This window comes from Macaca thibetana, chromosome 16 (genome assembly GCF_024542745.1).
Source record: "Macaca thibetana thibetana isolate TM-01 chromosome 16, ASM2454274v1, whole genome shotgun sequence".
NCBI lineage: Eukaryota > Metazoa > Chordata > Mammalia > Primates > Cercopithecidae > Macaca > Macaca thibetana.
Window position 1 is genome coordinate 25186161 of NC_065593.1, and position 16340 is coordinate 25202500.

Below are 16340 nucleotides of genomic sequence, written 5' to 3' on the forward strand. Positions count from 1 at the left end.
CTTTTTACTTTGTCTTTCTTCATTGGTCCTTTTAATTTCATTAGAAAACTTAGTTCCTCAAATTCTGATTTATAATGTTCATAGATGCAGAGTGTTAGTTTCTTTGGCAATACCAATTACTTTTCTTCCTTAACTGATTCTTGAATATTTCTGGCTATTTCAGGTTTAATATCATACAATCTTAGTACCATGGGGTTCATATTTTTTTAATTTTAAAATAAAACCAGGCTGGGCACAGTGGCTCACACTTGTAATCCCAGCACTTTGGGAGGTCCAAGTGGGAGGATCGCTTGAGGCCAGGAGCTCCAATTTACACTGAACTATGATCATACCACTGCACTCCAGCCTAGGTGACAGTAAGATCCTGTCTCTAAAACAAACAAAAATTGGACATTATTTTGCTGTCTGTTTACTTAGTTGATTTAATTTTTTTAACCTCCTGATTCAAGACACACTTTTTAGTTAAATATTTTCTCAAAATATGCCACACATGCCAGTGGTGGGGCACAAGAGAGTTTTAGGTGGTACACCAACAGGCACTAAGTACCATTGAATAGCATCATGAGAAAGCAATCGGGTTTCTGTTAATTTTTCTGAATTTAATATGATTATATTTTTTCTATCCAATTCTTGTAAATCTCCCTTTATGCTAAAGAAAGCAGACCTTAAGCTCAAAGCTCTTGGGTAAGCAGAGTATTTGACCATTGTTTAATTTTCATTGAATTGTTATTTTTTTCCCCACTCACAAATTATTTTTACTGTGAAACTGGTGTTGCATTTATAGTAAAATGTAACATGACTTATTTACAAATATTAATTTAGATTTAAAAAGGGAGGGCCAGGGTGGTGGCTTATGCTGTAATCCCGGGACTTTGGGAGACTGAGGTGGGAGAATCACTTGAGGCCAGAAGCACTTGAAACCAGCCTCAGCAATATAGCAAGTCCCTGTCTCTACAAAATTTTTTAAAGAAATTATCCAGGCATGGTGGCACAAACCTGTAGTACTACTCCCTTAGGGGACTGAGGCCAGAGGATCACTCAAGCCCTGGAATTTGAGGCTGCAATGAGCTATGATCAAGCCATTGCATTCCAGCTTGGGTGACATAGTAAGACCCTGTCTCTTAAAAATATAATAATAATAATACAAATAAATAAATAAGGGAGGTTAGCTGCATTCATACATAAATATTTCTGTAATAAAAATTTAATTTGTGAGTTAGGACAAAAGATATATATTAACTAAATAGTAGTATAGATTAAAGAAGATAGGGCAAATATTGTGATGATTGTATGAGAATGACTGAATTTGGAAGGATGGTAGACTAAATCATAATCTTTCGTAAACCTGATAATATCATCTATTTGATGTTCTTTGGTCAAGGAAAACTAATTTTCTTAAGGTTTTCTGATACAGTGATTCACTCTTTAAAGACTTTTTAAAACTTTTTGTGTTTTATTTTCATTTCTATTTTTAAAGTCCGTAAGTCAACGTTAACATAGTGCTTGATTACTTGCTGATATTTTTGTTTCTGGTTTTTGAAAGTTTGGGACAGAGCGCTGAATACCGTCACATTTGGTCCCTTGAAATCTCCAATAAGCCCAATGTATCTGAGCCTGAAGAACCAAAGATTCGTTTTGTTGCTGGTATCCATGGAAATGCGCCAGTTGGAACTGAACTGCTTTTGGCTCTGGCAGAATTTCTCTGCCTGAACTACAAAAAGAACCCAGCTGTTACCCAAGTAAGAGAATAGCTGGGGTTGACATGCTTTAAAAGGAAAAAGCTGAACATTAATATCAGGGCAGCATTTTTAAAATTTTTAATTTCTTGCTAGATTTTACAGTCACTTATAGTACATTATGAACTTTACTCTTTAAAAATGAACCATCTTTGTAGTATATACCCTTTGTTAATAGTGCCTTTCTATTATATTTCCTTGTATGTCTTGAGAGGCATACAGGAAAGAATACTAAAAATTTACATTCAATTTCCTACTCCGTCATTTAATAGCCACACTACCCTTCCAGTCTTTGTTCATAGTTGTTTACTTTTTTTTTTTTTTTTTTTGAGACGGAGTCCTGCTCTATCACCCAGGCTTGAGTGCAATGGTAGATCTTGGCTCACTGCAACCTCCGCCTCCTGGGTTCAAGCAGTTATCCCACTTCAACTTCCTGAGTAGCTGGGACTACAGATTTTTTTTTATATTTTTAGTAGAGACAGTGTTTTGCCATGTTGGCCACGCTGGTCTCAAACTCGTGACCTCAGGTAATCCTGCCTTGGCCTCCCAAAGTGCTGGGATTACAGGCGTGAGCCGTGGAGCCTGGCCAGTTTTTTACATTCTAACTTGAGGAACTTCCATTCTGAATTACTTATAACTAGGATACTATATTGAAAAATCTAGGCCAGGCGTGGTGGCTAAAGCCTGTAATCCCAGCACTTTGGGAGGCCGAGACGGGCAGGTCACGAGGTCAGGAGATCAAGACCATTCTGGCTAACCCGGTGAAACCCCGTCTCTACTAAAAAAATACAAAAAAACTAGCCGGGCGAGGTGGTGGGCGCCTGTAGTCCCAGCTGCTTGGGAGGCTGAGGCGGGAGAATGGCATAAACAAGGGAGGCGGAGCTTGCAGTGAGCTGAGATCCGGCCACTGCACTCCAGCCTGGGTGACAGAGCGAGACTCTGTCTCAAAAAAAAAAAAAAAAAAGAAAAAAAGAAAAATCTAGTGAAAGTCTAGTTTTTCAATATAGTTTTCCTTTTCATGTAATACATAAAAAATTATTGGACATCTTGGCTGCTAAGAGATTTTAGAAAAAGCAATACGGTATTATCTACTTGAGCCATCTGTGATTACAAAAAAGAACTTTGACCAGGGTGTGATGACTCATGCCTGTAATCACAACACTTCAGGGGGCTAAAGAGAAGAGGACCACTTGATGCCAGACGGTTGAGACCAGCCTGAGCAACAGAGTGATACCCTGTCTCTACAAACATTTTAAAAATTAGCTGGGCATTGAGGTGCACACCTGTAATCCTAGCTACTTGGGAGGCTAAAGTGGGAGGATCACTTGAGCCTCGTAGGTCAAGACTGCAGTGAGCTGTGATTGCACCACTGTATTCCAGCCTGGGTAACAGGCCGAAATCTCGAAAACAAACAAAGCAACTTTGACCCACAGGCTTGGGCATGTATGATTAAGCATCCTAGTTGTAGGTTGCCTTAGAGAAGGGAAGAAAAGAGTGCATCCTTCTAAAACACTCACTAATTGGCACTGTCCATAGTGGACTTAGGAAAGGGGAAAAGAACTGATATTTATTGAATACATATTATGTGCCAGGTAATATACCATGTATATTATATAGATCATTATATCCTCAACCATGTGATAATGATTATCTCCATTTTATAAATGTAGAAACTGAGGCAGTTCCGCAGCTAGAAACTGGTAAAACTAGAATTTAAACCCAAGTATGTCTACTCCGAAGCCCAGTGCAGTTCTGCCTCCCCAAAACAAATTTGGAAAGAATTGATGTCATGATTAGGATCGGAAGTGACCTGTGTAATTAGGTGACGTGCATTTAAATCAGACCGACCAAAAATTGTTATCTTCCTTTGTGGGACAGGTGCTCTGTGTTGTGAACTCACTCAACTCTGCCATTAGAGCACAAAAGCAGTCATATGTAAATGAATAGTCATGGTTATGTGTCAGTAAAACTTTATATACAATAGCAGGCACCAACTGAATTTGGCCGGCAGTTAGTGGTTCCTGACCCCTGTTCTAAGTCACTGGGAGGTCTCTGGGAACATTAGCTGTACAGTAGTTTTTTGCTTATTTTTAATATATTTGAAGCAAAAGGAAATTTTATTTTTTATTTTTTCGTTCATTTTAGTTCTGCCTTTTACGTTAACTGTGTGTAGAATAAACAACAGACTTTCCGTTTGAGGCATGAGAGGGTACCCATTGATTCTACACACAGCTAGTAACTCATTAATTTCTGTTTCTGCTTTAGTTGGTTGACAGGACTAGGATTGTGATTGTCCCTTCTCTAAATCCAGATGGGCGAGAGAGAGCTCAAGAGAAAGACTGTACTTCAAAAATAGGACAAACGAATGCTCGTGGCAAAGATTTGGATACAGACTTCACAAGTAAGGCTAATTTTTAGGCCATTAAAATACTTAGGAGATAATTTCTTTTTGCTGGAAGATTGGTTGATCCTATTTTTTCAGTGAGTAATGAAGTACTTTCTTGTCTGGTTTATGAATATAAGGTATAAATGAATACAGACATCCGGAAAACTTTTTGAATTTTTCTCCATTATTATTTGCAAAAATAATTAAAATTTTTCATATAAATTCAATCCATTATATCGGGATGTTTCTTCACTAGTTGTGTAGAGATGTGTATTCTCTCTCCCCTCCTATGTGTGTGTATACACACATGACACACATATATGTGTATATTGATTTGAAGAGCCCTGTTTCTTATTTACTTAAATGGGATCACCAACTGTATACATTATTCTATAACCTTTTTCATTAAATGTGTATCATTGACATCTTTCAATTTCAGTACTTACAGATCTCTAACATTCTTCTTTTTTTTTTTTTGAGACAGAGTCTCACTCTGTTGCTCAGGCTGGAGTGTGATGGTTTGATCTTGGCTCACCTCTGCCTCTCAGGTTAAGCAATTTTCCTGTCTCAGCCTCCTGAATAGCTGGGATTATAGGCACCTGCCACCATGCCTGGCCAATTTTTGTATTTTTAGTAGAGACGAGGTTTTATCATGTTGGTCAGGCTGGTCTTGAACTCCTGACCTCGGGTGATCTGCCTGGCTCAGCCTCCCAAAGTGCTGGGATTACAGGCATTAGCCACGGTGCCAGGCTCAACATTCTTTTTTAATGGCATCTAGTATGCCATTAATCTATGACAGTACTCTAATTTATTCAACCATTTTCTACCGATATTTACTTTATTTCTGGCCACTTGCTTTTTTGCTTTTGTAAACAGTGCTGCAGAGAACAGCCAGCTTTCTGAAACTAATTTTCTTCCAAAGATAGCATATTAGTCCATTTTCACACTGCTGATAAAGGCATACCCAAGACTGGGAAGAAAAGAATTTTTAATTTGACTTACAGCTCTACATGGCTGGGGAGGTTTCACAATCATGGCGGAGGATGAAAGGCACTTCTTACATGGTGGCAGCAAGAGAGTATGAGAAGGAAGCAAAAGCAGATCTGATAAACCCATCAGATCTCATAAGACTTATTCACCATCACGAGAATAATACAGGAGAGACCCACCCCCATGATTCAGTTACCTCCCACTGAGTCCCTCCCACAACAAGTGGGAGTTCTGGGAAATAAAATTCAAGTTGAGATTTGGATGGGGACACAGCCAAACCATATCATTCTGCCACTGGTCCCTCCCACATCTCATGTCCTCACATTTCAAAACCAATCATGCTTTCCCAACAGTCCCCCGAAGTCTTATTTCAGCATTAACTCAAAAGTCCACAGTCCAATATCTCATCTGAGACAAGTCCCTTCTGCTTATGAGCCTGTAAAATCAAAAGCAAGTTAGTTACTTCTTAGATAAAATAGGGGTACAGGCATTGGGTAAATACAGCCATTCCAAATGGGAGAAATTGGCCAAAACGGAGGGGCTACAGGCCCCATACGAGTTCAAAATCAAGCAGGGCAGTCAAATCTTAAAAGTTCAAAAATTTTCTCCTTTGACTCCATGTTTTGCATCTAGGTCATGCTGATGCAGGAAGTAGGTTCCCATGGTCTTGGGCAGCTCTACCCCTGTGGCTTTACAGGGTACAGTCTCTCTCCCAGCTGCTTTCACCAACTGGCATTGAGTGTCAGTGGCTTTTCCAGGGGCATAGTGCAAGCTGTCGGTGGATCTACCATTCTGGGGTCTGGAGAACAGTGGCCTTCTTCTCACAGCTCCATTAGGTGGTACCTCAGTAGGGACTCTGTGTGGGGACTCTGATCCCACATTTCCCTTCTGCACTGCCCTAGCAGAGGTTCTCCATGAAGGGCCTGCCCCTGCGGCAAACTTTTGCCTGGACATCCAAGCTTTTCCATACATCTCTTGAAATCTAGGTGGAGGTTCCCAAACATAAATTCTTGGCTTTTTTGCACCTGCAGGCTCAACACCACATGGAAGCTGCCAGGTCTTGGGGCTTCCATCCACTGAAGCAGCAGCCTGAGCTGTACCTTGGCCCCTTTTAGTCACAGCTGGAGCAACTAGGAGGCAGGGCACCAAGTCCCTAGACTGCCCCCAGCACAGGGACCCTGAGCCTGGCCCACAAAACCACTTTTTCCTCCTGGGCCTCCAGGCCTTTGATGGAAGGGGCTGCCGGGAAGGTCTCTGACATGGCCTGGAGATATGTTCCCCATGGTCTTGGGCATTAACATTAGGCTCCTTGCTACTTATGCAAATTTCTGCAGCTGGGTTGAATTTCTCCCCAGAAAATGGGTTTTTCTTTTCTGCATAGTCAGGCTGCAAATTTTCCAAACTTTTATGCTTTGTTTCCCTTATGAAACTGAATGCCTTTAACAGCACCCATGTCACCTCTTGAATGCTTTGCTGCTTAGAAATTTCTTCCACCAGATACCCTAAGTAGTCTCTCTCAGGTTCAAAGTTCCAAAAATCTCTGGGGTCTCTTTGCTAAATGAGGGGCAAAATGCTGCCAGTCTCTTTGCTAAAACATAACAAGAATCACCTTTGCTCCAGTTCCCAACAAGTTCATTATCTCCATCTGAGACCACTTCAGTCTGGACCTTATTGGTCATATCACTATCAGCACTTTTGTCAAAGCCATTCAACAAGTCTCTAGGAAGTTCTACACTTTCCCACGTTTCCCTGTCTTCTTCGGAGCCCTACAAACTGTTCCAACCTCTGCCTGTTACCCAGCTCCAAAGTTGCTTCCACATTTTTGGATATATTTTCAGCAACACCTGACTCTATTGGTACCAATTTACTGTATTAATCTGTTTTCACGCTGCTAATAAAGACATACTTGAGACTGGGAAGAAAAGGAGATTTAATTGGACTTACAGTCCCACATGGCTGGGGAGGTTTCACAATCATAGCGGAGGATGAAAGGCACTTCTTACATGGCAGTGGCAAGAGAGAATGAGAAGGAAGTGAAAGTGGAAACCCCCGATAAACCCATCAGATCTTGTGAGACTTATTCACTATCACAAGAATAGCATGGGAAAGACCCGCCCCCATGATTCAGTCACCTCTCACTGGGTGCCTCCCACAGCACATGGGAATTCTGGGAGATGCAATTCAAGTTGAGATTTGGGTGGGGGTACAGCCAAACCATATCAGATAGGTTATTTATATATTCCCTAAATTATTTTGTAAAGCAGGATATGCGTATTCTTTTTGTTTTTTTAAATAAGATTTTTCTTTAACTTGCTTAGAGTCATTAGTATATACATATCCTGAAGTACATAATAGAACTCATACTAACCTACCTTCTGTAATGTATCTTTCTTGCTTGAGATAGTAGCTTATGGAGAAATAAAATATTTATCTGCAAATTTTTAAGTTAGCATTTTGATTGTATTCAAGTAGAGAGTATTTCCTTAGATACTCATACTAAGATTTAAAATTTGATATTTTATATTTGACTTTTCTCTTTTTTAGATAATGCCTCCCAACCTGAGACTAAAGCCATCATTGAAAATTTGATTCAAAAACAGGACTTTAGTCTTTCTGTTGCCTTAGATGGTGGTTCCGTGCTGGTCACATATCCTTATGACAAGCCAGTACAGACAGGTATGTAGAATGTCATTTCATATATATACTATTTAAGCTTAGGTAGCAAATCCCAATTAAGTAATGTCCCTTCCACATTTTTATAAATAGTGAGCATTTGAGCACACTCTGTGAGCAAATTACCAACCAAAGAAGACTGTACATATATCAGCAGTTCAGTTACTTGGAGAAGAGAGCTCAGATCTAATGGAAGCCCAGCTTTATTGAGTCTAGCTATCTTGTTCCATATGTTCCCTTTAGTCCACAACCATTTACTGAAAAATTATTATGTCTGTAAATACTGAGAATGTAAAAGTGAGTATGACACTTTACATTCTCTGTGCCTCATGAAACTCCTATGTAACCAAACACTAACAGTACAGATTTGTCCTCTCCTGTTTTAAACTTTGACTAAGTGGTTGCATCTTATGGTGAGTTAAACAGTTGGTGGTTTAATCTCTGTGGGGTTGCAGTATATGGAGATAGTTTGGGTGGTTTTCAGTGCATCCTAATAACAAAGAATATTGTTATTAGGTTACAGTTGTCCCAAAATGCAGTAAGACATATCAAAACAAGTTTGTAGTTTAGTGTAATAGTCTGTTATGAAAACTCACCATTAGAACCTTTTAATGTAAGGAGGATGTTGGTCTTCTTCGTGTGATTATCTTAGGTAAATAAAACCTTTTAGGGTTAATTATAGTAACAGTATACTTAAGCAGAGTGCAAAATTTATTAGGAGAAAAAGACGACTTGTATACATGAAAGTTAACTTGGGGAAAAAATCATTGGATTTCTCCACCGACTTCTAATTTTTTCTTTCTACAGTGGAAAATAAAGAGACTTTGAAGCATCTGGCATCTCTTTATGCAAATAATCATCCATCCATGCACATGGGTCAGCCCAGTTGCCCGAATAAATCAGGTAAGTGTTTTCCATACCTTTTGTTATTGCTGTTATTGTTGCTTTTGTGGGGAAAGGAGTTTCACCTTAAGGTCTGCTTGATTCCACATTTCTCAATGCTTTTATAGATGAGAATATTCCAGGAGGAGTAATGCGTGGAGCAGAATGGCATAGTCACCTGGGCAGCATGAAGGTATGCTTTCTAGAACATGGTTAGAATGGAGTTATGGCCAGGCACGATGTCGTACGTGTAATCCCAGTGCTTTGGGAGGCCAAGGCAGGTGGATTATCTGAGATTGGGAGTTCGAGACCAGCCTGGCCAACATGCGAAACCCCATTTCTACTAAAAATATAAAAATTAGCTGGGTGTGGTGGCAGACGCCTGTAATCCCAGCTACTTGGGAGGCTGAGTCAGGAGAATCACTTGAACCTGTGAGGCGGAGGTTGCAGTGAGTCTAGTCGAGATCGTGCTACTGCACTCCAGCCTGGGCAACAGAGTGAGACTCCATCTCAAAAAAAAAAAAAAAAAAAAAAGTGGAGTTTATGAATATCGGCCATTGAGTGCAAGAATAGGTGACTTTTCTGGTATTGTAAAGTGAATGGCATCTGGCTCATGGCTTTCTTGACATGTTTAGCCCTTAAATTAACCCGAGAGTACTTTTTTTGGCCATTTTAACCATTTTTAATTGTACAGTCCAGTGACATTAATTAAATGTTGTGCCCCCAAAACCATATCTATTTCCAAAACTTCATTTGCCCCAGACAGAAACTCTGTATCCACTAAGCAGTAACTCCCTATTCCCCTCTCCCACGACTCCTGGAACCCCTGTCTACTTTCTATTTGCCTATTCTATATATTTCATGTAAGTAGAATCATACAATATTTACCCTTTCACTTAGCAAAATGTTTTTAGGATTCATCCATTTTAGAGCATGTATCATTACTTCATTCCTTTTTATGGCTGAATAATATTCCATTTATGTTTATACCACATTTTGTTTGTTAATTCATGTATTGATGGGCACTTGGATTTCTGCTTTTTGGCTATTGCGAATGATGTTGCCATGAACATTGGTATTGCAGGTATCTGTTTGAACCCCATGCTGCCTTGAGCCTTGGTATTACAAGTATCTGTCACTTCTTTGGGGTAGATACCTAGGAGTGGAATTACCTGGTTATGTTGTAATTCTATGTTTCACCTTTTGAGGAACCACCAAACTGTTTTCCACAGCAGCTGCACCATTTTACATTCCTTACCAGCATTGTTTGAGGGTTCCAATTTTTCCCATATCCTCTCCTTACCAACACTTATTTTCGTTGTTGTTTTTTTTTTTTTTTAACAGAGTCTCACTTTGTTGCTCAGGCTGGAGTGCAGTGGCTATGACTCCTTCGCAGCTTATTGCAGCCTCAACCTCCCAGGCCTAAGTGATCCCCCCACCTCAGCCTCTGGGAGTAGCCACCACCACCCGCATGCACCACCATGCTGGACCAATTATTTTAAATTCTTTGTAGAGACAGGGTCTCCCTTTGTTGCCTAGGCTGGAGTTCTTTATATGTTAATATAAAAGGCTGAACGTGGTGGTGGCTCACGTCTATAATCCCAGAACTTTGGGAGGCTGAGGCAGGAGGATCACCTGAGGTCAGGAGTTCGAGACCAGCCTGGCCAACATGGTAAAACCCGTCTCTACTAAAAATACAAAAAAATTAGCTGGGCGTGGGGGCAGGCACCTGTAATCCCAGCTACTTGGGAGGCTAAGGCAGGAGAATCTCTTGAACTAGGGAGGTGGAGGTTTCAGTGAGCCAAGATCATACCATTGCACTCCAGCCTGGGCAACAAGCACGAAACTCCATCTCAAGAAAAACAAATAAACAAACAAAAACCATTCTGGATGCTATGTATTCTAGATATGAAATTCTTATCAGATACATGATTTGCAAGTATTTTCTCCTATTCTGTAGGTTACCTTTTAAATTTCTTGATTATGTCCTTTGATACACAAGAGTTTTTAATTGTGATGAAATCCAATGTATCTGTTTTTGTTGTTGCTTTTGCAATTGTTATCCTATCTAAGGATCTGTTGCTAAATCCAAGGTCATGAAGATTCCCCGCCCCCCCCCCATGTTTTCTTTTCTTTTTTCTGTTTTTTGGAGGGCAGATGTGGGATGAGTTGGGGGGCAGGGTGCATGCCCCTCCCCACCACCGCCCCACTCCATGCCACCTATGCTTGCGTTTTCTTTGAAGAGTTTTATGGGCTGGGCACGGTGGCTCAGGCCTGTAATCCGAGCACTTTGGGAGGCCAAGGTGGGTGGATCATTTGATGTCAGGAGTTCAAGACCAGCCTGGCCAACATGGTGAAACCCCATATATTAAAAATACAAACATTAGCCGGGCTGTAGTGCCGCGCACCTGTAATCCCAGCTACTCGGGAGGCTGCGGCAGGAGAATGGCTTGGGAGGGAGAGATTGCGATAAGCCGAGATCTCGCCACTGCACTCCAGTCTGGGCAACAGAGTGAGATCCTGTCTCAAAAAAAAAAATTTATGGATCAAGCTGTCGTATTTTGGTCATTGATGCAATTTATTTTTTATGGCATGAAGTAGGAGTTCAGCTTCGTTTGTTTGTATGTAGAAATTCAGTTGTCTCAGCACTATTTGTTGAAAGACTATTTTTTCCCCACTGAATGGTTTTGGTACCCTTGTCAAAAATGAGTTTACCATAGATGTGTGGGTTTATTTCTGTACTCTCAATTCTATTCCATTGGTCTATGTGTTTGCCTTTATGCCAGTATCACTGTTTTGATTAATGTAGGTTTGTTGTGGTAAATTGTAAAATTGGAACGTGTGAGTCCTTCAACTTTATTGTTCTTAAAGATTGTTTTGGCTATTCAGGGCCCCTTGTCATTCCATTTGAATTTGAGCGTTGGCTTTTCTTTTTCTGAGAAAAGGGATGTTGGAATTTTGTTAGAGGTTGTGTTGAAACCGTAGATCACTTTGTGTAGTATTGACATCTCTACAATATTGTCCTCCCATCCATTTATTTAGGTCTTCTTTAATTTCTGACAGCATTTTAATTCACTGTCAATCTACTTCAAATTAGGCAGGAGTTGTTAGCAGATGGGTGGGTGGCTGATCATTTTATTCACATGTGCAACCAGAAAATTGACTTCATTCCCATTTCTGCCTGTCTTCTGTCCTTTATTTACTAAGAACTTACTACTGGGAGGCACTTTGCCATATTAGTGATAAAATATATTGCCTGGCCTATTGTACGAATTAACTGTGTTACATAATTAATTGATTTGATGTAGAAGAGAGTAGCTCTCAACAGGCCATGAGAAATTAAAGACACAAAAAATTATATGTAGTCAGAGATACAGCCTTTTTCTCTGTAGAGGAGATGGCATTTGGGCTGCAGAGATTGTGAAGCAGAACATTCCAGAAAGAGGAAGCAGTACATAGCGGCAGTCCAATTTAGTTAGAGTATGGAGTGTAATGCAGAGCCGCAAAAGGTTAAGAATGGAAAGAGTACTGGTTGCTTTGAATGCTTTGTTTTAATAAGAATGGGAAACTATGAGGTTTTGAGCAGGGATAACAATATTGACATGATCTGAGTTATGCTATGGGAAAACTAATCTCTAAATAATCAGTTAAGATAGTTTGGAGGAAGAGACACTGGTACAGGGAGACTGGTTTGGAATTGTCTAGACAAAAAGTAATGAGGGCCTAGGTTATGCTAGTGGCAAGGAGAGTAGAGTCAGAGGATGACATTTTAGAGATTCTAGAGAGGTAGAATTGACAAGATTCAGCAAATTATGGATGATAGTGAGATAGAGAAGTCAAAGATAAGACGTTTCATGGCTATGTGAGAAAATGAGTTAATATCATTAACTGAGTTAGGAAAAAGAAGATATTTTGGGAAAAGGTGGTAAGTTGGGTTTTTGAACCTGTCTGCACAGGTTTTGAGCAGGGATAACAATATTGACTTGATCTGAGCTATGCTATGGGAAAACTAATCTCTAATCAGTTAAGATAATTTGATAAATGCTATATTACAGGGAGTGGGTATTGTTACCAGCAGGGGTCCAGGTTGAGGGTATCAGAGGGCTAATGATTATTATCTCCAGAGCTTCAAGAACAACTGTGACGTTTCTGGGTTTTAAGGGAAGCTGACCCTCTTCTGCATGAACTTATTGATTCATTTCTTCAGCAAACCCGAATAAACCCCATCTAACTGGCACTACCAGGCACAGTGGGAAGCACTGAAGATAGGAAAGTGAATTCGACATAACCCCTGTCCTCAAGGGCTCTCATAGAGTTTGTGACTGATTATAATACAGAGAGGTTTATTTATACTTGTCATAAAATGCTTTACAGCTTCTTTGTTTACATCAGCTACATTTTCTTTTCATTTACTCCATTTGTTGTATTACAATGCCTCATTCTTTTTTACTTACTAATTTTCCCACATTTGATTTTGAACTTTATATTTTAGGATTATAGCGTCACCTATGGCCATTGTCCGGAAATCACAGTATACACAAGCTGCTGTTACTTTCCTAGTGCTGCACAGCTCCCTTCCTTGTGGGCAGACAATAAGAGATCTCTTCTTAGTATGTTAGTGGAGGTGAGTCTTTTCCTTTTAACTAGAGGCAAACTCCCAGGAATGTGTTCAGTGAAAACCTTTATCGAAACATTGTCTTTTACCAAAAATGTATATTATTTATTTTAAATTTATATAGAAGAGTTTTGGTTATTTTATGTTTCCTAAATAGATGTCATTCATTCACATCTCTGGAATCTGCTATAATTTAGGTAACTTGACCTTGCAAGATGCTGCAAGTTCTTTAATTTGAATATCACAGAGTTACTGGAGTAGTATACCATAGTGGGAAGGACATCACTCAAGGCATTAGAAGGTTGGGTTCTAATGCTTCAGGCTGTGACAGTATCAGAGTTCTCTTTTATGTCCAGCTCTGTGACCCTGAACATTGAATGAATGGCAAACAAGGTCAGAGTCAGTGGGGGGGGGAGTGGGGGGAAGAGAAGAAGCAGGCCATACGGAGTTTGACACTTGTTTTTGTGTGGTTTTTGTTTTGTTTGTTCGGTTGGTTGGTTTTGGTCATGCCTCAAGCTAGTGCCTCTACAATGTCTGGCATTATGACAACATAAATTTATAGTTTAAACATTTTTTCAGGTTCACAAGGGAGTTCATGGATTTGTTAAAGATAAGACTGGAAAGCCAATCTCTAAAGCAGTCATTGTACTTAATGAAGGAATAAAGGTACACACAAAAGAGGGAGGTTATTTCCATGTACTCTTAGCGCCAGGTGTCCATAACATCAATGCCATCGCTGATGGGTACCAGCAACAACATTCACAGGTAAGAAACTCAAATTGAGTAGCATCATGTAAATTTTTATTCTTAGTAATACTTCTGTTTTATTTTGAAACTCTAGTTAGAAATCTTGAAGGGAATAAAGAAATAAAAGTGTGACTGCCTCTTGATTACGATATCTTGTTATCCTTGTACCCCTTGCCACCAAAAGGGAAAATTTTCTAGCATTTTGTATACTTTAGATGGCAAGGCATCATCTCCTTAGTTTGCTATATGGGCCCTAATAATATAGCAGGGATACAGTATACCTTAAGCAGAACTTGTCATGATTCTTATACTTTCCCCTTCTAGGTCTTTGTGCATCATGATGCAGCTAGTTCTGTGGTGATAGTCTTTGACACAGATAACCGGATATTTGGTTTGCCAAGGGAGCTTGTGGTAACTGTATCAGGTAAAGACATTTTGATTTTTAGTAGTAAAAGTTAAAAACAATCTTGACATTTCAATATGAGAGTGGGTCACCTCCATAATCCTGAAACTAATCACTTGTCTTCTGATGTCTCCTTATCTAAATGTGATTTTCCTGGACCTCTGTTCTCCCATATGTTCTCCTGGCTTGCCTTTCTCTGCCGAGACCAGCTTGGTCAGGGAGACCCTAACCCAGTGGCGCTAGAGAAATTGAAGACGCACACACACAGAAATATAGAGGTGTGAAGTGGGAAATCAGGGGTCTCACAGCCTTCAGAGCTGAGAGCCTTGAACAGAGATTTACCCATGTATTTATTAACAACAAGCCAGTCATTAGCATTGTTTCTATAGATTAACTAAAAGTATCCCTTATGGGAAACGAAGGTATGGGCCAAAATAAAGGGATGGGTTGGGCTAGTTATCTGCAGCAGGAGCATGTCCTTAAGGCACAGATCGCTCATGCTATTGTTCGTAGTTTAAGAATGCCTTTAAGTGGTTTTCCACCCTGGGCGGGCCAGGTGTTCCTTGCCCTCATTCTGGTAAACCCACAACCTTCCAGTGTGGGCATCATGGCCATGATGAACATGTCACAGTGCTGCAGAGATTTTGTTTATGGCCAGTTTTGGAGCCAGTTTATGGCCAGATTTTGGGGGGCCTGTTCCCAACATGTCCCCCTTTTATTTGCAAATCGATCAAAGCAAAGGCAGCTTTGTCACGGTGAGCTACTTCTCGCAGGAGTCAAGTTCCACATTTGCAGACTATACAAAGACAACAGATTAAAAGCACAATCGTCATTGAAATCACAAAGCTTCCAAGCGTTTTTATCCATTTTAATGGGTTACTAGCTGCTAATCTATCTGCAGCTCCTTTAAGCACTCCAGTTCCTGGCATTAAGGTCAGGTGTGCCCAGGATGCTTTAAATATTTGTTCCCAAATTTTGATCTTATTAAGAGCTATTAATAGTTTCCACAAATCCTTATGTTTAGCTCCTACAACGAACCTTATCATTTGAGGTTGAGGTGCCACTATACTGCCATGGTTCCAGATAATATGAACTTTTGCCATACTTCTTACCATTTCTACCATCTGACCGTTTTGTTCAGACCATCTGAACATGGTGTGGCCATGGCATGCAGACTGAGAGGTGCAATTCAAGCTAAACATCCCCTTAGGGGACCAATCAATAATGATTCCATAGGAATCACTGCACAGCACCTCTGCCTGTTTTGCAATGCAATCTTCCTAAACAAGTACGTTCATTTTTTCTGGCCAGGTTTAATTTTGTTTACAAACAGGTTTTTGAGGGCAGTATGCCTCAATTATAAGAGCAGATTTATTATGGTAAATACTGAGATCAGAAAGCATGTGTAACTGTGTCATAGAGTGATTACATCCAGGCATTATTGCCAGCCAAGATTGATAAATATGCCCAATAAGTATAATTGTTCTCTGTGTCTGCCCTTGTTGAAGGAATACTCACAGCAATGGCGATCACCACTATTATAGCTACCCATTAAATTACTTATTGTGACTGGTTGTCCCGCTTTCCTCAGGTTTTCTTCCACCATCTGTGACAGCTTCTTGATCTGTCCCCAGGTGGGTGGCTGTGTTTGACAGGTGTTGCTCGTGACAGTTGGGGTCCTCCTCAGCATCAGTCTCAACATGGCTGCAACCAGGGGGTCCTCGGGATCCTCCCGGAATCTCTTCCTCAGCATCTGGCTCATGATAAGGTTTCGGGTGTCTTGATGGTATCCAAATCAGCTGTTGATTTTGGCTTGGAGAAACACAAGCATAACCTCTACCTCAAGTTATTATTTTACCTATTTCCCAACTGTTTGTTATTGGATCTCTCCACTTAACCAGTTGTTCT

At 40.2% G+C, this 16340-nt stretch overlaps 1 protein-coding gene across 1 annotated transcript in view; it reads left to right on the plus strand.

Moving 5' to 3' along the window:
- CPD (carboxypeptidase D) overlaps positions 1-16340 on the plus strand; it is a 91077-nt gene that overhangs the window by 64973 nt on the left and 9764 nt on the right. Inside the window, exons 13-20 of the mRNA XM_050763782.1 lie at positions 1544-1739; positions 4002-4137; positions 7657-7788; positions 8593-8688; positions 8796-8860; positions 13160-13291; positions 13862-14047; positions 14354-14453. Coding sequence (XP_050619739.1) covers positions 1544-1739; positions 4002-4137; positions 7657-7788; positions 8593-8688; positions 8796-8860; positions 13160-13291; positions 13862-14047; positions 14354-14453 — 1043 coding nt within the window. The remainder of the gene's footprint in view (positions 1-1543; positions 1740-4001; positions 4138-7656; positions 7789-8592; positions 8689-8795; positions 8861-13159; positions 13292-13861; positions 14048-14353; positions 14454-16340) is intronic.